The sequence below is a fragment of the Vigna unguiculata genome, chromosome 1 (genome assembly GCF_004118075.2).
Source record: "Vigna unguiculata cultivar IT97K-499-35 chromosome 1, ASM411807v1, whole genome shotgun sequence".
NCBI classification, from domain to species: domain Eukaryota; kingdom Viridiplantae; phylum Streptophyta; class Magnoliopsida; order Fabales; family Fabaceae; genus Vigna; species Vigna unguiculata.
In genome coordinates this window covers 22,799,131-22,824,572 of record NC_040279.1, presented here as the reverse complement: position 1 = coordinate 22,824,572, position 25,442 = coordinate 22,799,131, and the positions used below count along the sequence as shown (strand labels likewise).

Below are 25,442 nucleotides of genomic sequence, written 5' to 3'. Positions count from 1 at the left end.
ATTTTTTTTTTCTAAATTTCATTTATCAAGCTCTGTTTTCTATTACAATACTTTCCAAAACCGTACTACAATAGACGGAAAAGTGTTGTAACCTTTCCGAAACGCTACTTTTCTTTCACTTTTACAAAGTTTGGTTTGTTTGTGATGGCTCTCTAGAAAGCCTACATGGTTTGTATTCTTGCGCTACAATCTTAAAAAAAATTCTCTCTGTAGACCCTATACTTCCTAAACAACATTGTTTGTATTCTTCCGCTCCAATGTTCAAAAAATTTTACCACACCAAATACTTTTAACGTTCCATTTTTTTGAATTTTGAATTTTTGAAAATATATAAAATATAAAAAATCAATATACTTTTAACATTTTCTTTTCAATTATATATATTTATTTATTTATTTATTTATTTGTGTGTGTCACCAAATACCATCATGCTTGTTGTTAATTATTGAAACTCTAGGATCTATATATAGTGATAATTAAGTCATACTAAATCATAATGCAATCTTTGTAAGCGTTTCATACATCATTATCATTGATTGGTAGTAAGTCGGAACTTTTCTTTTTGAACTTCATAAAAATAAGTCTACACTTTTGGAATAAAGTTTTATACTCTGCAAAAATAGAATTAGAAAAACCAAATACTAGGAAGAAGTACTTTCATTTTTTTTTTAAACATGGGTTCCTATAACATAAGATTAGGTTTTGAAGAGGATTACTTTAGTAGCTAATTAATCCAAACTGAGAACCTAAAATGATTAATTTTTGAACAAGGATAATATTAATTATTGCTTAAAAATCAAAATAAAATTCACTTGCAAGACCTTTCCTGTTATGGATTCTAGAACAAACTATTTGATTGAGTGAAACCATAATGGACAGATTGAAAAGGTGCACCTCGTTTTTAGGTTTTAAAATTTACACATTTTTTTTAAATTTAATTATTTTATTGTGACTTGAGTCATCCAACACAAACCCATTAGGTTAGTATTGTCTACTGAAAAACTACAGAACAATTGAGTCACCCAACACAAACCCATCATATATTTTGTGTTCTTAAATATATAAAAACAAATAGGATGAATTTTATTATTGATTTGATTTTGGTTTAGGTTTTTTATTCATTAAACAAGATTAGCTGCCCCAACTCCGATACTAAATTTGTTGCATTGGCTCAAATTTTGGATATTTTAACGAGGAGAAGATGGACTTTCAACCTCTTCAACTATGAATTGTAATTTTATTTTTCTTTTTTTTTAATTGTATCTTCTCGTGATTATTGTATTGGTATTGAATCTTAATTATGTAATAACATTATTAACTCTTTTGATGATTGTATTATCATGAAAATTATTTATATAAAACTAGTGTAATTATGATGAATTTATATATGTTACATTCACCGAGTTATATTATTTTAAAAAAAAATTAAAAATTAACCAAAAAGAAGAAGACAATTATGATTGATTTAGTGACAGAATCAAGATTTTAAAATTGATTATTAATTCAGTCACTAATTTCGGTCACTGATTTGGTTACTGATTTCAGTCACTGATTTCAATTACAGATTCAGTTACTAATTTTAGTCATAGATTTAGTTATTGATTTCAGTCACAGATTCAGTCTATAATTTCAATCACAGATTCGGTTGCACTATGAATTAGTGACCAACATAATAGTGATCAATTTTTTAGTTATTAAATTGGTTATTATTTCTATCAATGGTCGATTTTATCTATTTAGTGACAAAATTTTCGATCAGTGTTTGTTGTTTTTCTAGTAGTATAACAACACAAAGATGAATGTAATTTGCATTGATACCGATGGTTTTTTTTTATTCAAGTCCGTGAAAACCAGATTAGGGTCCGGGAGTCGGTTACGTGTAGGGAAGATATTAGCATCCTACAGCACCCGCCCAAAGACGATACCTTAAATTAAATTTACAAAAGAGATGTTTTTATTTTATAATATTTATTTTTCCCAAAATAAATTAAACAATTATATTTTTTGAGTGAAAAGGACCCGACAAGGGTTAACCTTGGTCCTACGTATTCTCATTAAAAAATGAGAAATCAGGGTTACGTAGTTCTTTGTAAAAATTTAATTTTAATTTTTAAAATTATCTTTTGCTTCGTTCAACACCAACTCAACACCATTCTCCCTCGCGTGAGATTTTCACCATTTCTCCTTCATTAGTCACAATGATGCATAATTCTTCTCCAAACACCACCATCAACGGCAACGAGGATCACCATCAGACCTATTGTGCGGACGTCAATGCTACCAGAGCCACAATTCTATTTTTCCTCTATTTAAACATTTATTGGTTTGTCACTTTTATGATTTATGTAGAATCAGATAAGTGTCTTATAGATATTGAATTCAATTTATTATTTTTAATTGGAAATTTTTACTGCCATTAACCATACAACAACAACGATACAAAAAAACATTGTAGCAAGTTTGGAAATTATGAACCTGACTGTGTTTCAATGTGCTCCTATTTCCACTCTCAATATCTTGTTCTTTGATATGAATTATGAAAAAAGAGAGTAGTACAATAACAAGCAAGGTTATGAAAAGCCCAATAGAAAGAAGAAAAGGCCCATTTGGATGGAGGATTTCATAACAAAATAGAATTTGTCTTTTTCCTATTGTTGGTTATGCTTAACAAACTATATCTATCGTAGGTTTTCCATTCCAAGGAATAAGACAGAAAACACTCATACTATCTTCTCTTTGTTTTGCTCCTCTGCCTCCTTTTTTTCTATTTCGTGCCCCTAATTCTCTTTTTTTAGGTTATTTTCTCTGATATCATATCAATTGGTGCTTTCAATGAGAGAGTATGGCCGGATCTTCTAGTGTCATTGACTCAACCACCCTTGAAACCTTGATCTCCATCATTAGAACCATTTCCACCAAGTTAGAAAACCTCAAGAACACCCTAGTTGAATCCAAAGTGAAATTTAACTTACAAATGGACTCATCAGTCTAACCCATAACTACTCACATTCGGCTGGAGGTTCTGAGATTTGTTGGTAACGATCCTTTAAGTTGGATATTTAAGGTGAACCAATTTTTTGATTATCAATGGACCGTGGATGAGCAACAGTTGCATATTGCTTCTTTCTATATGAAAGGCGAAGCTCTTAGTTGGTATCAATGGATGCATTGGAACGAACAAATTTCTTCATGGTCGGTGTTTCTAAAGGCCTTAGAACTTCGATTTGCTCCTTCAGAATTTGAAGACCCACAAGGTGCCTTGTTCAAGTTGACCCAGACAACCTTTGTTCAAGAATACCAAGCGCAATTTGAAAATCTAGCCAACTGGGTGAATGGTCTCTCTGCTCCTTTTTATTTCAGTTGCTTTATATCTGGACTCAAACCGAAAATACGTTGAGAGATAATTCTGTTTCACCCCAACTCCCTTTCTGAAGCAATCAATCTTGCTAAATTACAAGAGAAAATCACAGCCAATATACTGAAATTAGGATTCAACATTGCTAATTCCAATCTATGGTATAGAGCATCACCAACTATAAATCATGATACAGTTGGGTTGTTACCCACACCAACCCATGCGAAGCCTTTATCGGCCTCACCATCGTTGAGTAATTCTTCTTCTTCTAGAGCTGTGACTCATGTTCGCAAGTTAACAACAACATATTTACAAGCAAGACGAAAGAAGGGACTTTGCTATTATTGTGATGAAAAATATGCTTATGGCCATCATTGTAAAAAGCAATTTAATTTGTTGATAGTAGCTCCAGAGATTCCTTCCATGGATGATGAGCTTAACCATTTGTTGGAACATTTAGATCTACAAGTTGACCCGAGTCCAAACCCCGATCCAGACCCACATAGTACACCAGAATCATTCAAAGCACACATCAACATTCATACCCTAACGGGTCAAACCGCTCCACAAACCCTACGTATTCAAGGTATTATTGGCATATCAACTGTTACCATTCTAGTGGATAGTGGGAGTACTCATAATTTTGTCCAAGAAAGGGTTGCAAAATTTTTGGACTTACAACTATGTCAAGCGTAATCTTTTTTAGTGTTGATGGACAACAGAGAAGAGCTTCGATGTGATGCTTATTGCCCCAATGTAAGTCTAAAAATTGATTCCCAACAATTCAATGTGGACTTGTTCGTTCTACCGCTTAGTAGGGCTCATTTAGTCTTGGGGATTCAATGACTTAAGTCTCTTGGGCCTGTGCTGAGTGATTTTGAGACATTAACGATGAAGTTTATAAAGAATGGGAAGGTAATCTAGCGGCAAGGCCAACCTAAACCACAACCCATTGAGGCTACGATGGCCCAATTCCAACGCCTAACCTCCACAAATGCCATTGCTAATATATTTTATGTTCAAGTCATTCCCACTTCACCTTCAGTATCGAATTCCCAACTCTACTGCCTGATTTGATAGACGAGTTTGCACATATATTCGAGAAACCTGATGGCCTTCCCCCTTCTCACCGCACTGATCACAAATTTCCCATTCTATAGGGATCCAACCCCGTAAATGTGCGACCGTATAGATATCCTCATTTTCAAAAGCAAGAGATCGAAAGGTTGATTGGAGAAATGATGGAAACAAGGCTCATTCAAATAAGTTACAACTTTTACTCTTCCCCAGTGTTGTTAGTTCGAAAAAAGGATGGAAGTTGGTGATTTTGCATCGACTATCGAGCTCTTAAAGCCATAACCAACAAGGATCACTTTCCAATTTCATCCATTGACGAGTTATTAGATAAGCTCCATGGACCCATTTGTTTAGCAAACTTGATTTGTGTTCTGGATATCACCAAATGAGAATGCATGAGGCAAATATTCACAAGACGACTTTCTGCACTCATGAAGGCCATTACGAGTTTCCTGTAATGTCGTTCGGGTTATGCAATGTGCCTGCAACATTTCAAGCCACAATGAATGAAATCTTCCAACCTTATCTTTGGCGGTTTGTCATAGTTTTATTTGACAACATTTTAATCTATAGCAAGACGCTTGATGAACACTTACTGCACTTGCGAACAATTTTTTTATTGTTTATTAACTAATCAATTTCTTTTAAAGAAGATAAAGTACACTTTTTCCCTGGTTGTTATAGAATACCTTGGTCATATTATCTCTCGCAATGGAGTTGAGACTGTCCTGAAAAATTGAAAGTCATGATTGCTTGGCCTGTTCCTGCCAATATTAAGCAACTTCGAGGGTTCCTTGGCCTCACAGGGTTCTATAGGAAATTCATCAGTGGATATGCCTCTATAGCATCTCCCTTGACCGAGCTATTAAAGAAGGATAAGTTCTTATGGACAGCAAAAACTCAAGATGCTTTTGAGCAGCTTAAACATGCCATGGTGTCTACCCTGGTGTTGCATTTGCCAGATTTTCAAAAGGACTTCATTATGAAAACATATGCGTTAAGAATGGGGATGGGTGCTGTGTTGCAGCAAGATGGGCACGCAATCAATTTTTTTAGTAAGAAGTTTTGCCCTAAGCTTCTTAATTCTTCAACTTATGTTCGAGAATTACATGCTATTATAGAGGCGGTGAAGAAGTGGCGAACCTATCTCTTGGGATGACAATTCACAATCTACATCGACCAAAGGAGTTTGCGAGAGTTAATGACACAAGTAATCGAAACCCCTTAACAACAATACTACCTCTCGAAACTCTTGGACTACAACTATGATATTCAATACAAAGTTGGGGGTTACAATAAAGTTGCAAATGCATTCTTAAGAGTACCGGACTAGACTGGGCAATTTTTTGGCATCATTGTTCCTCATTTTGACATTTTTAGGAAGATTCAAGAAGGGTATAAGACCGACCAAGAGCTTGTTCAACTATTAAAGCAAGTGGAAGCAAACCTTCAAGGCTTTTCCGAGTATCAAATCATTAGCGGTGTTCTGTTTTATCGGGGAAAATTTTATCTTTCCACTAAATTTGCTTTTATTCCCCTGTTACTAGAAGAGTACCATGCAACTCCGATTGGTGGTCATGCTGAAATTTTAAAGACCTATGGACGTTAATCTGAGAATTTTTTCTGGCCTGAAATGAAAGGATGTCACTAAATTTGTTAACAAGTGTATCATTTGCCAATAGGTTAAAGATCCAACACATGCATCATGTGGCTTACTTCAACCACTACCCATTCCTTCGGGCACTTGGGAAGATGTATTAGCAGACTTCATAATAGGCCTTCCTTCATTCTGAAATCACACTGTCATTTTGGTAGTTGTTGATCATTTCTCTAAGGCTGTACATTTTGGAACCCTGTCATCTAATTTCGCAGCTTCTCAAGTGGTTGGTTTGTTTGCTTGCATAATATGCAAACTCCATGGAATGCCGAAAAGCATTTTGTCTTATCGAGATCCTATATTTATGAGTCATTTTTGGCAGGAACTATTCAAGCTTAGTGGAACCAAGTTACACATGATCACCCCTTATCATCCACAAGCAGATGACCAAACTGAAGTTGTTAATCGCATCCTGCAACAATACCTTTTTGCCTTTGTGCATCATCAATCCTCTCAATGGGGAAAGTTTTTGCATTGGGCTAAATGGCACTATAATTCAACCTATCAAACCTCAACTGGAATGAGTCCTTATCAAGTGGTGTATGGGAAACCACCTCCCTCACTACCTCATTACATTACTAGGTCTAGTACGCTGGAAGTTGTGGAGCAAGAATTAAATAGTTCCGGTCACATTTTGGCCAAATTGAAAGCAAATTTGCTTAAAGCTCAAAACAACATGAATGCTTATACTAACAGACACCGCATTCCACATCCCTTTCACCTAGGCGACTTAGTGTGGGTTAAGTTGCGACCTTATCGACAAACTTCTATAACAGGCAGAATGGTTCAAAAATTAAGCAAACGTTTTTATGGACTATACTGTATTAGCAAATGCATTGGTGAAAATGCCTTTGAGTTGAATCTGCCTTAAGATTAAAAAATTCACCCAGTTTTTCATGCTTCCAAACTTAAGCCATTTAAGGGAGATGGTGATATTCCAGAGTTGCAGCTACCCACTTTATCTATTGAAAACCAACTTCAAGTGGTACCTATTGCTATAGTGGCTTCTAAAATTGAGGGTCAACCACCAAAAGAGTATGCTTTAGTTCAGTGGCAAGGTCTTTATCCTGAAGATTCTACCTGGGAGCTGTTGACAAACTTATTGCAGGAATACCCCGATTTACACCTTGCGAGCAAGGCATTTAGTCATCAGGAAGGGGATGATATGAATTATGAAAAAAGAGAGTAGTGCAATAAAAAGCTAGGTTATGAGAAGCCTAATAGAAAGAAGAAAAGGCTCATTTGGATGGGGGATTTTGTTACAAAATAGAGTTTGTCTTTTTCCTATTGTTGGTTATGCTTAACAAACTATATCTATCGTAGATTTTTCATTACAAGGAATAAGACAGAAAACATTCATACTACCTTCTCTCTATTTTGCTCCTCTGCCCCCTCTTTTTCTGTTTCCTGCCCCTCTATTCTCTTTTTTCTACGGGTTATTTTCTCTAATATCATATCATTCTTTGTTGTTCGAATATCTCTTTTACGTGCCTTTTGGTTCACTTCTTGGAGTATGATTCTGAATTGAATGAGCAATTATCATTAATGTGAAGGTGAATTATAGTGGATAAAGATGTAGCATGAAGATCATGTAAAGCGTGAGTGTTCTTTTTTTTTAGAAATTTGGGATGAAGATTGATATATCTTAAGAGGAATGAGGGTGTGGAAAAATGGAGAATCAGAATGGTGCTTCAATCCTAGTATTGATGCCAATTGTGAATTAGAAGATGGACCAGTAGTTGGAGTAGTTGCCGAAGATAGAAATGAGGGAACCTACTTGAGATTTCGTTACAAAAATGGGGACCTCTAGAATGATTTAACATTTATTTTTAAGGCAATTTATTTTTATCCTATTTAATTAACATTTATTTTTGGATGTTTTTTTAAAAAACATTTTTATTCACCTGGATGAAATTATGTATTATATCAAAAGGTTTGGTAGTGGCAAAATTTGAAACATAAAGTGGCAACTAAACATGTTTCCTAAAAACACAAGATTGACAAATAGTAGAACAAATAAAATTTTTGCAGTGAATAAATTTATTTTTCCTAAGGGAACGTACAACAGGTGCTCTTGGGTGTCCAAACGATTATATCATAAATCAGAAGAAAGGACTACAAAAATTGATGGAGTGGTGGTTATTGGAGTGTTAGTGAGGGGATAAAGATCACCGATGCTGTCACATCTCATTAAAGGCATCCCTATCAGAAAATCTTTCACAAAAAAAGCTAAAAGGATCAAAGACACAAAATTGTCAGTTGTTAATCGATATACAGAGATCAAGTTTTTAATGTGTCTAGAGGCATGCAAAACATTGTTTAAAGTTAAAGGTGACAAAACACTAACAACATATTAAATGAATTGAAACAATGTTTAAAATGTATTGGTTCCCTGATTTAAATGCACTTTCACTTATCATTAGTCATGAGAATTGGAGCTTTGTTAGATTAACTCTTAATCCACTCATTCCCAATCAATTAAGCGAAGATTAAGAAAAGCTTCATTATATATCAAAGGAATGCACAGATCAATTAATCTTACCACTGAACAAGCAATCCACATTCATTAATCACGAATACAAATTAACTTAAACACCAAATTAACCACTGCATATTAAGACATGAAAAATTCGAATTATCCTATGAGATTAAAAGACGAAAAGTGAACCAAAACAAAACTCAATCAGCATTATGGAACCAAGAACCTCAAAGTTCGTGTAACAAAATATAACCCTAATCAAAATCATCTTTTCACTAATCAATAACAAAATGAAAATGGAAGAATACGAAAAGTTGAACAGTGGTAGAATACGAAAACACAAAATGGCATAAACGAAAACCAAAATACTTCAATGCGTGGTTTATGAACAAAAACAGAGAACAAACTTAACAATTCTTCAATAAAATGATACCAACATGTTCCAAGGTGCATAAATATCAATAAAGCGTAATGAGTGCTGATTCAAACCGTAAAAACGTGTATAAGATGAGTGGATGCCTCCATGGTCACCATACAAAGCAAAGAAACATAGAAATGGAGTATATGGAAGAAGATGGTGGCTACCACTACAAAGGAAACCTACATCTCGTGGTCATATCACCACAGACCAACATATTTACAAAAATGTCATTTTGGTTAGTGGAATTACAAAAATATCACTATGGGCTGAAAATGTTGGCCTAATGACGTGGATAGGCTCATTGTTGTGGCAATGATGTGGAAATCATGTGGCAACTCTCTCTTTAGCTTATGATTAGCATCCAAGCTTTAAAATTGCTTCACAAAGTACCTAAAAATAATTAGAAACAAAAATTAGACCAATTAATGTCAAATTACTCAAAATTCGAAATAATGGACCAATGAAACCCTATTGAGGAAAATGCACTAACAAAAGATAATTAAGCACTAAATAACCATCAAGATGGGCATAAAAAGGCAATGGAATAAGGGAAAATAATGAATCATCAGAGGTGATAAAGTTGTTTGGCCATATCCGTGAATTGGACTTTCATGTCCACTGCCAACAATAATATTTTTGTTATTGATCAAATTAAAATAAGACGAGAGAGTACCTCGAGAAGATAACATGTGTGATGTTGCACAGGTGTCCATGTACCATTTGTCATCAGGAACATTTAGAGATAAAGTTTGAATTATTTCATTAATATTAGTGGGTGCATGTTGTGAAAGAGGTCCATGAGCATTAAATGTAACATCCCGTCAGGATATTACGAATTTAACAAAATAAAATAAAGGAATTAATTACATAACAATTAATTATACCTCATTTCCCAAAACACAAGGAAATTTAAAACTTTTATTATCATTTAATAAAACATCGTTCCATAGCTTATAAAGTGAAATAATGTTCAAGTGTCTCTCAAAAGTTTACATATCATTTAAAAATCCAAAACCAAGAAAACAAAGTAATAAAGTCCCATGATCATCCCCTCTCCGCAGCTAAGTCTCACCAGCTCCACCTGCATCATCACCTGCTCACGTGTACCGCGTACACGATATCGCCAAACACAAGCAGATAAGGTGAGCTAACAGATGAAACACATAAAAATATACTAAACACACATATACATGTATAATCGATAAAAGAATATATCAATAACACAAACTCTTCCTTTATACCGCATGGCCACAACCATATATAAGATCCCTTCATTTCCTACAGAAACATTACTCAATTTCCATCACATGGCCACCACCATGTACATCGATGCACCTCGTGGAAGACTCGTTACCTTCCCTCCACATGGCCACCACCATGTATATTAAAGTACATCAGGGAACCTCGTTCCAGTTCTTTCACATGGCCACAACCATGTTAGCAATGTTCTACATCTCCTATTAAGTATCTCAAAACGCCTTGCTGCCACACTTATCGGCCACCACCGATAGAGTGTAACATCCCTAGGAATTATTACTTAAAAATAAATATTAAAATAAATAATTGCATTAATAGCCATCTCGATAAAAATCCCAACGCGGGATAATTTCAATTTATTAAGATAGCGCGTCAAAACTCATAACTGAATTCATAACAGGTTACAAGTTACCAAAATTTGTATTTAAAACATAAATTACAATTTAGCAAAACCCTAGCACTACTCCCATGCTAGCCCTCACTCCGCCATCTGAGCATCCTCAGCACCACCTGTATCAACATCTGCTCCCGTGTAACGAATTACACGATCATCGCCACACACAAACAGAAAGGGTGAGCTGAGAAAATAAAATAACAACATATAGAACACCAAATACATCATATACCCATCTTATTCATTATATATATAATTCTTGGCCAAGACCTTAACCCCAAGACTTATCAGTCTTCAAATCATACAATTTGTTAGCCTTGGACTCGGGAATCTGATGCTCATACGAACCTGCCCGCTCGTGGTCCTGCCTCTACGAACCTCCCCGCTCGTAGTCCTGCTCTACGGACCTACCCGCCCGTAGTCCAACACATGTGATCCACCAGCCCCCGTACCTCCCGCACGTGGCATCTCTCAACGTGAGCACGGAACATACGAACCTACCTCGCTCGTATCCTCACGTGAGAGTAACTTGATATGAACCTCCCCGCTCATATCATCACATGTCACACCATCCATGAACCTACCCGCTCATGGCACAGCATCTCCCGATCCAAGCAAAGCATCATTGTCAGTTAAAAACAACACACCAGAATGCAAAGAACAACAACGTTTCCGCCTGGCTCGGCCCACACGCCGCCAGGCGAAACTGTTCCAGACCGCCTGGCGGTATTCACTCACCGCCAGGCGCCAGCGTCCCCAGACCCACTGTTTTCTCGTTACCGCCTGGCGGAGCACACTGTGCCGCCAGGCGCCAAACAATACAGGGACCCCTGGCGCTAGTCTCACCGCCTGGCGCACCTACCCGTGCCGCCAGGCGCTGTATCAGTAGCAGAACCCCTTTGGTTTTTAAAATCTCAATCAGTCTAATTTGCTACGTGACTCAATTCCAAGCGCTTAAATAAAGACTCCTCTATGGAACGTACATTATGGTTAGTTTCACAACTATCAGAAGTATCAAGCACCTAAACTTTACCATGGCCAAACCATCAATTCAAGTTTTCACAGTAACTGCGCATTAACATATTAAAGCAACTTCATTCATATCTACGAACACAGTCAAAAGCTCAACACCTTCTTTCGCGCTACCATGTACACTACACTGTAATAGCCAAAGCATTACTCCCAGCATCATTAGAATACTTTCCCCATAATTTCTCATGCATAATCATCCCCAATCACATTTTTTTTTCTAGTGCCGATAACTCTAATCGCATGAAATTTATAACCTGACCAATGGTCATCCCCTAGTACATGTATCCTCAATTGTTACCTAACATCAGTAAGTCATATTCAGTACCTATCCGGTTACACGTGAACGAATACTATGCTTCCAAAACAGAATCTCTTAACTAAAATTTTCCCTTCTCCCTTTCTTCCTTTGATAATCCATCTAACATCATAAACTACCATCCTCACGGTTATTCATCATAGTATTTCGTCCCTTCCTACATTACCAAATTATCGTAAACCTCACACACTCCAAATTCTCCCCCAGTTTCTATTTCCAAAATCTCGCAGAACTGCCCCTGACCGCGCTATCGCCTGGCGGCGCTTTGCTTGCCGCCAGGCGGAGCATCAGTACCTGCGCAAACCAGGCTTATTCATACCTACGACAGAGTCCATCCTTTTTCCAGTACTCATTCCTATTACTTATATTCTCCAAGCTATAACAATACATATATAATTGACTAGTTTCCTGCCCTTAATTCAATTCATATAGGCCGCTTGATCTTTACCCTCTTGAATAACCTGATTCAATTCATGCACGAGTATACCTAGGACTTTACCATTCCCTCGGATTTCAACTGATTTCAGACCAACAAGGTATCCAATGAAAGCTATATGAATCAATTTCAGAACCCATAATAGTTCTCATACATACAGTATCAAAACCACGAAAATAGAACGCGAACAGTGTCGCGCCGCCTGGCAGAAATTCATCGCCGCCAGGCGGATCATGCCAAAACAAGAACAGCACAACAAACCTGATGTGCCGCCTGGCGGTAGGGAATGAACCGCCAGGCGGTTTCTGGAAAAATCCAGAAAACTCCAATCAAACAGTGCAGAAACAGATGGCAAAAGTTGCAGTTCCAATCAAACAAGGCACAACGCAATATACATATATCTAAAACATCAATGACAACTCCCCTTACCTGGAATTTTCTTCAAGTTACGAATCAATGTGAGCACGCTCCAATCAAAATCTTCTTGCCCTTGCTCACACTCCCACGTTAGTTCTTCTCCTTACTTTCCCTCTGTTTTCAATCCTAAACCCACCAAACCTTCTGTCCAAAGTCCCCCACGTACCACCGCACCTCTCTTTTCACTAATTCCCTCTCTCTCTAGGCTTATGGGTAACCTATTCACTCATTCACTTTCCAAAACGAAAATTACTTAAAAAGGGGTTTAATAACCATTGGGTGGATCATCCAATCTGATTTTTCAGTCCCTTAAACGACTAGGTTAAGCTGCCCCTTTCAAATTCCATGCATAAATAAAATTTGGCAAAAAGAAATTATTTAGTCCTCACCAAGGTTTGAACCCACTCTCATGCACATACCAAACCAAGGCCAAACCACTCAACCAACACATGTTTCATGATGACTCCCACAATTTTAAGGATTTATCATCATCCATACGAGTTCAATATATAAGCACACAAAAACACATAATTTAAATAACATCCAAGTGGCACACATAGGACTTGAACCCAAGTCCTCACACACAATAAAGTACTCTCAACCACTTGAGCTAGTACTCTTCCATGTCATAGCTCCTCGCATTTATTGCTTTAAATGTTCTCGCTACCCGTCCTAATTAAATAATTAATTAAATAACTATTTAATTTTCCCGGGTCTTACATAGAGCACGTGCGGAAACCATGCTACGGATCACACACCATAACGCCAGGTGAAGTTCCTAAATACGAACATAGTCCGCAACGTCCCAAGACTACCAAACTCAACAGTGACTCACTGAGGAGGGCAATTTATCTGGACCCATCCGTACTGGCCACAACCAGCAAACTCACACCGACACACTCGCCAACCCGAGTCACAACTTAAGGTTCCTCGTGTTCATCTGCTATCCCGAGTCATAACTCAAGGGAAGTCATTCTGGGCCACAACCCATAGAATGCCACGTGCTTAACCCCTATCCCGAGCCACTACTCAAGGATACGTTCCAGACCACAACCCATGGAACACCAGCAAGCCCACCAATGAGATAACCTAAGAGCCATGTAGACCACTCCTTGCAAGTTCCATCTCATCTTGTTAATACAGCAGAAACACATGCCTTAACGTACAACTTCACCCTTGCTCGCTTAAACTAAGAGCCTTCATTCAACCACTCCAACTTATCTCGCTTAAGCTAGACCCACTAGCTTTAGCGAGCCTCTAGGACCTTTGTAGCCTACGTAATCTCGCTTAAGTGAGCTCACACTCGCTTGGGCGAGACCCTCACTCGCCCAGGATAACATTTACCTCGTCCAGGCCGACGAGTTCTCCAAAGCAACGCAAGCATTCCTCTTTAACTCGCTCAGGCGAAGGACTCTCGCCTGAGCGAGATGCGTCCAAAGGCACCCTTCAACATACTCGAATTCTCGCCTGAGCGAGGCACACTCGCCTGAGCGAGATGACCTGTTGCTCAAAACCAGATTTCCCTGCCTAAGCGAGTTGTTTGCGTAACCACAGGATTTGAGTCTCTGTTAATCTCGCCTAGGCGAGCCTGGCTCGCCTGAGCGAGAAATGTAGACCCCAAATCTGTTTACGCACGCACACCAGAATCCATGACCCTTTCAACCCCTCAATTCACACCAAAATATATTACATTAATTTTGTCAACCATATATACGCAGTTTAGATACATTTCAGACCCCCAACACCCAAATGTACACAAAAACCGCATACTCAGTACCAAATTCCCCTATAATCACACATTTAGGTAAAAATGCCAATAGAATAGTGCTCAATTACCCAAACCCCAAATTCCCTTTATATAGAACACGAAATTCATGGCAAAATAGTATCACAATTATGCAGTATGACCAAATATAAAATTTCGAGTTCAACTCCCCTAACCTTGAAATTTTGGCTTAGTAGTGAATTACTTGAAGCTTAAAAAAAACACCAACAACACCCTTCTCTATCTATCCCTCAATTGAGTCCCAAAATCTCCCTCAATTGTCAACACTCTCAATTTCGTGCTCTCTATTCATGCAACAGTTCAACTTTGCCAAAAACCCTCAATTTTCCCTTTTATATGAAGCTTTAATGTGGTTAAATAAAAAGGACGAAAATTGACTTTTATTTCTATTCAAGGCCCATTACTTAATGGTTTTTCAGCCCCTTTTGGCTACCCCCCTTTGCTAAGGTCTTCCTCACCTATTCATATTCAGCCACACAACTTTTTAGCAAAAAGAAAATTAAATTTGAGTCCACCCAGGTTCAAACCCATACCATGCCAAAGCCAAATCAATTCTAAACCATCAGGCCAACTCATGTTTCTTACTAACATATACAATTCAAGCATTATCTCATACGAAGTGTGGCCCAACATATTATTAAAACAATAATAAATAAATAACACACAATTGGCATACTTAGGACTCGAACCCAAGTCCTCACACACAACCAAAGTACTTTCAACCACATGAACTAGCACTTTTCCACGTCATACACAACAAAATTTAATGTCATAAATGCACTACCTGCCCGCATTTATTAATTAATTATTTATTTAATTAATTAAATTCTGCGAATCTTGTATTGAAGGCTTGTTGTTGACGATTGCCAAGGCTTCCAGGCTGATGTGCCAAAGTAGGCAAAGTCCATGAAGAGGTAGGGTAAGGGCAAGGAGGAGCGACCCGTGGTTATGGGTCCCAAGGTTTTCCATTGTGAGTAGGGTATCCACAGGTGGAGACGGTTGATGCTGCCATGAACACTGTTGTGATGGTCCACCATGTTGCCTACTATTGTTGATATATTTGGTGTTGCGACCTATGCCTCGACCACCTCCAGTGCATCTACATCTACAGTTTTGGCCATGTTTTGGGCCATTATTGCCACAATTAGAGGAAGGATAAGGGTTGGGATTCTGAAGACGGTCAACATTATATGTATCAATAGTGGAATGGTTGGTTTTGAGGAGAGTAGTGTTAGCGTTATTGGCGGTGGAGGCAACCTGCTTTGCTTTGCGAGTTTCTTCAAGGATTAATCTTGATCGTGCCTCATAAAAGGTGGGTAAAGGATTAGTGTTCTGAATGAAAGTAGCAACACCATCGTAGTTCTCATGTAAACCCACAATTAATTGAAGGACTAACCTTTGATTGGAGACCGGTGTACCAATGTTGGATAATTGATCAGCAAGACTTTTTAGTTCTTGGCATTAAGTCGAGATGTTGGGATAGTCGTCCATATGGACATGAGTGAATTGATTCTCCACGTAGACAACACGTGAGTGTTTGTTGTCTTGGAAGATATTTTGCAATCGTTCCCATGAATTTTGGGCAGTGGAGTTTGGTTGCAAGATGATGTGCAAAAGATTGTTAGAGATGGTACTGTAAATCCATTGAAGTATGATAGCATCCAAGTGAGACCAAAGTGTGGAATCGACTATGACAACATTTTCTTGCGTCGTTGCAGTTGCTTGGGATATTGGTGGGAGAATGTGATCTATGACTTGGTATGCTCGGCAATGGATTTTGAACAACTCTACCCAAGAAGAATGATGACCATTTTCCATCTCTAAAATGACAGGGATGAAATTTTTGATGTTATTGACAACAAATGTAGGGTGAAATTTGGGTTGGTCAGCCATGGAGATAGAGAAAGAGGAGGGAGGCATTGTCTTGTGAGGGTTAGAAGGTTTTCGAAAGATCAAAAACTAATTGTTGATACCATGTAAGAAATGATTTTGTGTCTTTCATTCATATAACAATATCAATATATACATGAATATAATAGGTCTTAGCTATGAGTTATGATATGGGATCCTTATGAGTCTATAATTATGATTGAGGAATCCATATAATTATGTAAATTTCTATAATTGGATAATTGTGATTCTCTTTTGTAATTTATTTCTAATAATTGCTTACAAGAATATTATTTTGTAATTAATATTTATGTCGTCTAATCTGTTGTATTATTTTTTTCAACAACCAAATTTACATATGTATCCAATGATTCTGCCCGTCTCCTCAAATTGTTGATCTTAGGAGTGACCTCATGCTGACCAATGATATCTGAGGCAATTCCCTGAAGAGGGATGGAACAACAATTATTGAACCAATATCCGATGAGATGATGTGTGGTTAAGGCAATTCAAGAGAAACATTAAAAAGAGAAAATTTTATTGTTTGCAATATGTTAATCAGACTGTCCAATTTCATGTTTTAATGTTTTTTTTTTTATGTTTAGAAGACCATTTTTTACAGTGTTTCTATTAATTAGAGTCTGAACACTATGAAGTTTGTTTATTTGAATTTTTTATCTATATTTAACTTCTGATTATATATATATATTAGATACATTATTTTTTCGGGTTTCACTAGTTAATTTTTTATTGATTTATTGATATTCATGCTCATATTTATATATACTTGTCTTAATTAAACGTGGACATTTTTTGACAGTGTTCTATTAATTGGAATCCGACCACTATAAAATTTGTTTATTTGAATTTTATCTATATTTAACTTCTGATTATCTATATTAGATGCATTATTTTTTCGATTTCCTTTTTTTTTTTATTGATTTCTTTATTTATTGATATTCATGTTCATATTTATCTATTTTACAGTTGTCTTAATTAAATGTGGACATGCTGAGTCGATAAATGCGTGTTGACATGATATTTATGTTGTCAACACTTATGGTTTTCAGCTACAACTAGGTGTACAAAATCATTTTCAGATTTCTTAAGAAAATCAAGAATTTGGTATTCTTATCTTGCATTTTTCCTCATTATTTAATACTGTCCTATATTTCACTGATTATAGCAATTTGTGGTACTTCGCAATCTATATCTATATATTTCTAGATATTCTATTTGTTAATTAATTTTTTATTTCATTCATTGAATTTAATTTGCCATTCATTTTTTATATTATTTAATATTTATTATTGATATTTGTTTAATTTATTATGTTTGTTTTTGTTTATTTATTTAAGGATTTATTTATTATATTTATAGTATGTTATTTGTTATTTGTTATTTTTATTTATTGTTTATATTTAATATTTATTCTTCATTATTTATTTTTTATTATACATATTTAATAATTAATGTAATATATTTATCATATTTATTGTTTATTATTTACTAATAATTGGTTATTTATTAATTAAGACTATTTCAATTTTTTATTTTATTTATTTATCTTTTGTCATTATTGTTTATTAAATCTAATAAATTTATTCAATTTATAATTATAAATTATTTTTTATTTTTAATTATTGCTTTATTTGGATTTTTATCTTAACTTCAATAAACTAATGATTCGTAATAATTGATGTGTATCTTGGAAAGATTAAGTCATTTTAACATTCAATCGATGTTATGATATGTTCTTTAGAGCAACTTGAAGCGTTTGGAGTTATCTATATTTATATAACACATCGGAGACTGTTTTTGTAGTTCTCTTTTCTTTGTTCTTTCTCAGTAATATTGTGTTGGATTGGATACTTTAATGGAAGACACTGATCTCAAAATATTGAATACTACCTCTTCACTAACTTTTTTTTTTTCGTTGTAAGTTATTAACAATGGAATTCTTAATGGTTTCAGGAAAGGTTAATGCGTTAATTATAAGTTATGTTAAATGCTAAATGCACAATAGATTTAAAAAGTTTGATACTAAATCTTCCATCAAATTATTTCCTAACGTAGCACTGATTTACAATCTATTTGAACACATAAACATCGATTTTGTTTTTTTTTAATATATGCACAAGTTGGAAATACTGAAAGTGTTTTTTTTTTTTCTTTTTTCTAACAATATGCAATATAGATTAAGCTTAAAAACCGTAGATTTTATCAATATTTGAGTCAAAACTCATCGTTTGTTGTCACATTTTGTATAATTCTTTTGAATTGGAATTACTTCGTTACCCATTTTCAAATTTGTTATCTCATTTGCATTTTAATTAATTAATTACTCATTCAGATTTTTTATCTCTTTTTGGGTGATATGTCACAATTTTCCTTATAGCGTAAGATTAAGAGAGTTTTATTACTCTTTAACAATCATTTGACTTTATTACTAAAATTCAAAATCACATATCAATTAAGTAACCTCAAGAATTAACTTAATTTAATCTTTCATTCGAAGGTGAGTTTGATTCTTTAGTTAATTATTCTTAATCTTTAATATTAGGCTTAAATACATTATTCGTTTCAATATCTCAATTTTTTATTTCGTTTGGATCTTATTTCCTCGAAATGTTCAAAATGATTCTAATTTTTGTAAATAGTGGTTAACTTGATCCTTTCTACATACATCGTTTAAATCATTAATGCAAGATAAACAGTAATCGTTGTGTATCACTATGTGATTTGTTTTTTTTTTTAAATTAATTTTAAAAATATTGTCCATATATCATAGTTTCATGATTTATATTCAATTTAGTCACAATTTTTGTTAATTTTGTTCAATTTAGTCACAATTTTCGTTATTTTTATTCAATTCAGTCTCAATTTTGTCTTTCTCCAAATTGACCAAATTTAATTTTTATATAAATGTTATACTAAAATTTTTATTTTTATTAAAATTCACATTTATTTTAAATATTTCTTTCATTATTTTTATACCAAACCTAACTATACTTTTAGAAGGAAATTATTATACATATGTTTGATTTTTGCAACATGTAAAGAATATGGTTAAAGTTATTTTAAAATTAGAGGAAAAAAAATTCTTCATTGTTTTAAAATTAGAAGGAAAATTATTCATTATTTTTTAAATGATAAAGAAAATTCTTAATTATTCATTAATATTAATACACTACAAAAAGAAAATTAATCGATAAATTTTACTCATGGATAGAAAAACTTGTTGATAATTACTAATGATAAAAATGTGTTGATAATTATTAATGTCTTAAATCTATTGGTAAATATCAGTGGATAATTTTTTACTAGTTTAGGTTGTTGGTACAATCTATTAGTAAATATCGTGATTTGATTTTCCTTCTCTTCTTCTTCCTATTTATCTTTTATCTTCTTCTTTCTCATCCTCCTCTTTTGTCATTGCTGTCATCGTTGCCATGTCACCGCCTTTGCTTTGTCTATTGTCATCGTCATTGCATTTGCTTTTTTTGCTCCTTATCCTCCTTTTTCTTCTCTTTTTCCTCTTTCTCATCCTCCTCCTCCTCCATCATTATCATTGTCACCGTCGTTGTTGTTGTTGCCACAATCATCATCGCATCGCCGCTGCTAGTGTTGTCCGAGTCACATTTTCACGTGGAGTTTTCAGGTTGAATTTAGAGATGGAGTTTACGAGTAAAGTTTATGGGGTGCATTTATAGGTCAAGTTTACATGTCATGTTTTTGCGTGAAGTTTATGTGTCTAGCTTACGGGTCGACTTTATCTATCGTGTTTTGGTTCCTAGAGTATTAGGTGAAATTGTATATGGTCTCTAGTCGAAACTTTGATACTGTTTGGTTCTATACTTTAAAAGTATTGGTTTTGGTCCCTATTTTTCTAAGAGTGTCAAAGTTTATTTCAGGTGGCAAACAAGGTGCCACATGTTATTTATTTTTTATAAAATGAAATTTTTTTCATCGACCTAGCCACGCTTTTCACAATTAATTAAAGAAAAATAAAAGCTATTACTAGAGAAATTAAGAATGAATTTATAGAAATATTTTAAACCTTTTGCGGTGACCAAGCCTACATATTTTGAATTTAATTAAAAAAGATAAACCCAATGAGTCTTCACTCGAACATGTTTCTTTTTTAGGTTACACCCTCAATTGTTGTCGCACCACATCAGAATCACCTCTTCGCTGCCATACCCTCCATCGTAACCATTGACCGTCACAAAAAGGTTTTAATTTTTTAAATAAATTTATTTTTAATTTCTCTAGTAATAGTTTTGATTTTTTTTAGTGAATCGTAAAAAGTGTAGACTAGACCCAAACAAGAATTTTAATTTTATAAAAAATAAATAACATATGATACGCTATTTGTCACTTAGAATAAACTTTGACATTATTACAAATATAGAAACCAAAAACCAAAACTTTTAAAATTACAGGATAAAAGATATCAAAGTTTCCAATCTTACATAACACTTAAAAGACCTAAAACATATTTTTCCTTTAATTTATAACAGATAATTCACTAGATTTGGCAGAAAATTGACACTCAATTTACTAACGAATTTATAGAAAAAATTACCAATGAACTTTAAAAAATATCATTACCATTGGATCTACCAGATTTTTTAAAAATTCAATAGATAGATTTACCGACAAATTTTCAAAAAGTTCAATTACTCATGGATTTTAAAACATCCACTACCGATAGATTTACTCATGTCATGGTCAAAGCCTGAAGTGAAAACTCTGGTGTCCATTGGTGTTCATTTTACTGATTGAATGTACCATCGGTAAAAGAAATCATTGATAAAAGATTATAAATAATATAATATTTTCTTATAATGATATTTAATTAATTAGATCTTTTTGGCGGTTTGTTTAAAACTTAAGCCCTCTTAATTCTACATTTAAGTATTCATCTCGTCTTAAATTCTTAGTTAAGTCCTTTGTCTCGCTCATATAACTTACCTAGAAAACAGTTTCTACATTGGTTTAAATTTATGTAGGTTATATGTAAATAATATATTATAGAACCTATATTCTATAGCAATGATTTTTTTTTTTGGGAAACTCTAGCTAGTTTCGCCATCTCTCGTTATTGGGAAAGGAGAATCGCTCATAAAAACCTTTGGTTGACGTCATGGCTTACGATTACGAATTTTCAGAGTCAAAAATCGTTCACTCGATCTCATCAAGCTTATGAAAAAGAAAAAGAAAAAGAAAAAGAAAACCAAGGAAAGCTTTCACCAAGCTGTCAGCAGGTTAACTCCTAATAAAATACAAATTAAACAGATATGGAAAATCAATTATCGTCATCAACATGCAAATTCATTTTACATCACAATTCTCAAGATTAAATACAAATCGCAGGTTAGAACCATGCTAATATATTTTGGTTTGATTTATTAATAAGAACATTTAAAAATTCACGTGTAAGCTGAAGTAAATTTGAAAGAAATAATACCTTATAATTAATTGATTTATTCTATAGTTGGAGGAAAGGATATATACATGCTCACAATTCTAAGTTCTATCAAACAGTTTCAAGATTCTTTACTTCAAATTCATCTCTCTTTTACATAGAAATGCTGGTTACCCTGATCATGGACCCTCTTGCATTGTTTCTTTTCTCCATCATCTCCCTTAACACTTTCTCATCTCATGCTTCTTACACAGATCACTGTGCTTCTGTGGTTCCAAACTCAACCCCCAATGAGTCCAAATTCAAAGACTTCCCACACGGTCCATTCCAAGTTGGTTACTACCTTGGTGGTGACAAAATTGTTGGTGCTGACACCTTCCAGAAACTGAGACAGAAACAAGTTACCCTTCGATTCAAGAATGTGTATGAAACCGATGTCTATGGCATACACAAAGTTGGACTTAACTTGATAGTGAGAAGTGCCAGCTCCTATTACCGTGTAGGAAACTTCACGCGTGGAAAAAGATTGAAGAACCGTAAGCATTTTCCAAGCTCAATAACGTTTACTCTTGATGGGTTTTGGTCAGAATCTTCTGGGATGATTTGCATGGTTGGATCAGGGACTGGCTATAGCATGCAACGATTGGAGGTTGTTCTCAAGCTTTACAATGTTGTTAATTCGAGGAGTAATATTTCTACTTTGGTTACTGGAAGCTTGGAGAGTTTGAGTCCTCGGCATGAGGTGAGTTATTTCGAACCCATCTCTTTGTTTATTTTTCCAAGAATGGATTATGACTTCAGTTTGGATACAAAAGAAGCAAAAAAGGAGAATTCCGATGAAGGTGAAGTAGTACCTGGTTTATCTATTAATCCGGCTAGTTTTTGCTCAAACATTTCTCCAATGATTAATGGAAAATTTGATCTGCTATACCAAAGTGAGTGCAGCTCTGCAAAGAATTGCAGTCCTGTTTGGGGGGATGCAAACCAATTGCTTTATATTATGTCTCTGAAAGAATTGGTTTGTTTAGATGTTAAGCAAAGGGTGAGAGTGTTGATTGGGTTTCGTAGTAGTGGTGGTGCTAGATGGTCTTTCAATCCTAATGCTACCTTAGTTGGAGAAGGGTGGTGGGATGAGGAAAAGAACCAACTTTACATAGTTGGTTGCCATTTCTTGGGAATGGAAGAATCAATGGCGAGTGTTCATGTGGGTGATTGCTCAACTAGAATAAGCTTGAGGTTTCCAAAGATTTGGTCCATGAATGATGCAAGCAGCATTGTGGGTCAGATTTGGAGCAACAAAACTGTGGGGGATTCCGGTTATTTCAAGAGGATTGTTTTCAGAAGTGTTCAAAACAGTAGAGTTGAAATTTCTGGCACAAAGTATGAGTATTTCCTACTTGACAGAGTGAGAAAGATGTGCCCAAGACAAGAACCTCATAAGAACAAGGGAGTGAGGTACCCAGATGTTTATTCTTCGGACATGAGATTTGACATGTCGGTTAGAATTTCTAAGAGGAGAGTGGCATGGGGTTATTCTGCTCCATTGGTTGTCAATGATCAGATCCAAGAGTTGAACTCAGAGGAAACCTTTAGTCCTAATTCAAACCATACAACCCCATATACTTCTCCAAATTCTGGCAGCACTGGCTTGTACAATGTTAGCTACAGAATCAGCATGAATCTACTACCTAATGCCAGGTTAGGTGCACAGAAATCTATGTTAAACACAACGAGAAATGTAACTGAGGCATTGAATGTTTCAGCTGAGGGAATTTATGATGCTGAAGCTGGAAGCTTATGTATGGTAGGTTGCAGAAATCTTGGCTCAAAGAACCAAATCCCATCAACAAATTCTCTGGATTGTGAGGTTATGGTCAAGTTTCAGTTCCCACCACTTGATACAAACAAAAATGGAGATTACATTAGAGGAAGTATAGTAAGCACACGAGAAAATTCGGATCCTCTTTACTTCAAACAACTGGATTTGACTTCTGCTGCATTTTACACAGCAGAAGCATCACGAACCTTAAAGAAAGTAGATAAGGAGGTCATAATGATTCTAGTTTGCACAACACTCGCATGTGTTTTTCTGGGTTTGCAACTCTACCATGTGAAAAGAAATCCTGATATGGTTTCCTCAATCTCCTTTGTCATGTTATTGATTCTTACTTTGGGAAATATGGTTCCCCTTGTTCTGAACTTTGAAGCCCTTTTTGCACAAAATCATGACAAGAAAAGCATTTTGCTCGGAAATGAATTGCTTGAAGTAAAGGAAATTTGTGTAAGGCTAATTGTAATGGTGGGTTTCTTGTTGCAACTCCGTCTCTTGCAGCTAATATGGTCAGCAAGAAAGAATGACAGAAAACAAATGGAGCTTTGGATTGCTGAGAAGAGGGTTTTGTTTGTGATTTTTACCTTACATGCAGCAGGGTTCTTGATTGCATTTCTTGTGCATGGTGGTGTAGTGTCTTCTTCTAGTCTTTCACAACTTGAGTCCTTTTGGGGGAACTTGAAATCTTATACAGGATTGGTACTTGATGTGTTTCTCTTGCCTCAAATTTTGCTAAATTTGTTCAGGAATTCCAAGGGAAATGCTCTTTCTTGTTCATTTTACTATGGAATGAGTTTGGTCAAAGTAATTCCCCATGCATATGATCTCTTTGAGGCTCTTGTGTATGTGGATGGCTCATCCTTATATGAGGAGGAAATTGCAGACTATTACTCCACTGCTTCGGATATAATCATTCCTTTGGTCACCCTTTTGTTTGCTGTAATCATCCATTTGCAGCAACGATTTGGTGGTTGCATCATTATTTCTTGGAGAATAAAAGGCAAAGAAGAATATGAAAAAGTGCCTGTGGTGACTGAAAGATAGATCCAAAGAAATGTAGTAAATGCTGAGAAAACAGAATGCTTTGACCTGTCTTTTTTCCATTTCCATGAGCTGCTAAATTTGTAACATGTCTGAGGTTTTTATCATTGATTTCCACTCTATAAAGTTTCCATGTTACTTCAATTAATTATGCGTACACTCGATCATCAACGTTGAATTCCACATTCGAACGCACATTAGGATTTTCCTTTTTGTCATCATGGATCTTTTTGATTAGTCTCTCAATGCTGAAGTTTCTCTCTGTGATTGTTTATGGTTTCAACAGCAATGCAGCATCTCCCACAAATTGCTATTGATCAAAATAGTAAAATCAAAACGATTTTGTTAATCTTTTTTATTAATTTTGACATTTAATATTAGAGGTCAATCCCAATAGCTTTTAATGAAAAATATACATTAATAAAAAAGTGAGTCAAAAAGGACGTAACTCATTTTTTCACTTCTATATAAAAGTAAGGTTAAATCATTCTAAAGGTCCCCATTGTTGTAGTGAAATCTCAATTAAGTCTTCCTATTTTTATTTGACTAAATTGAGTCCCTATCTTCGAAAATTCGTTGCAATCAGTTTCTTTCCGTTAGTTGTACAGTAACGGTGTTATGC

The 25,442-nt window shown here is 35.1% G+C and overlaps 1 protein-coding gene across 1 annotated transcript; it reads left to right on the top strand.

Annotated features, from left to right (window-relative positions):
• The first annotated feature begins 22,129 nt into the window (after positions 1 to 22,129).
• LOC114189760 lies at positions 22,130 to 24,823 on the top strand. Its single transcript, XM_028078440.1, has one exon. It carries the CDS (start codon positions 22,130 to 22,132, stop codon positions 24,821 to 24,823), a length of 2,694 nt encoding a protein of 897 aa, XP_027934241.1.
• The last annotated feature ends 619 nt before the right edge of the window (positions 24,824 to 25,442 follow it).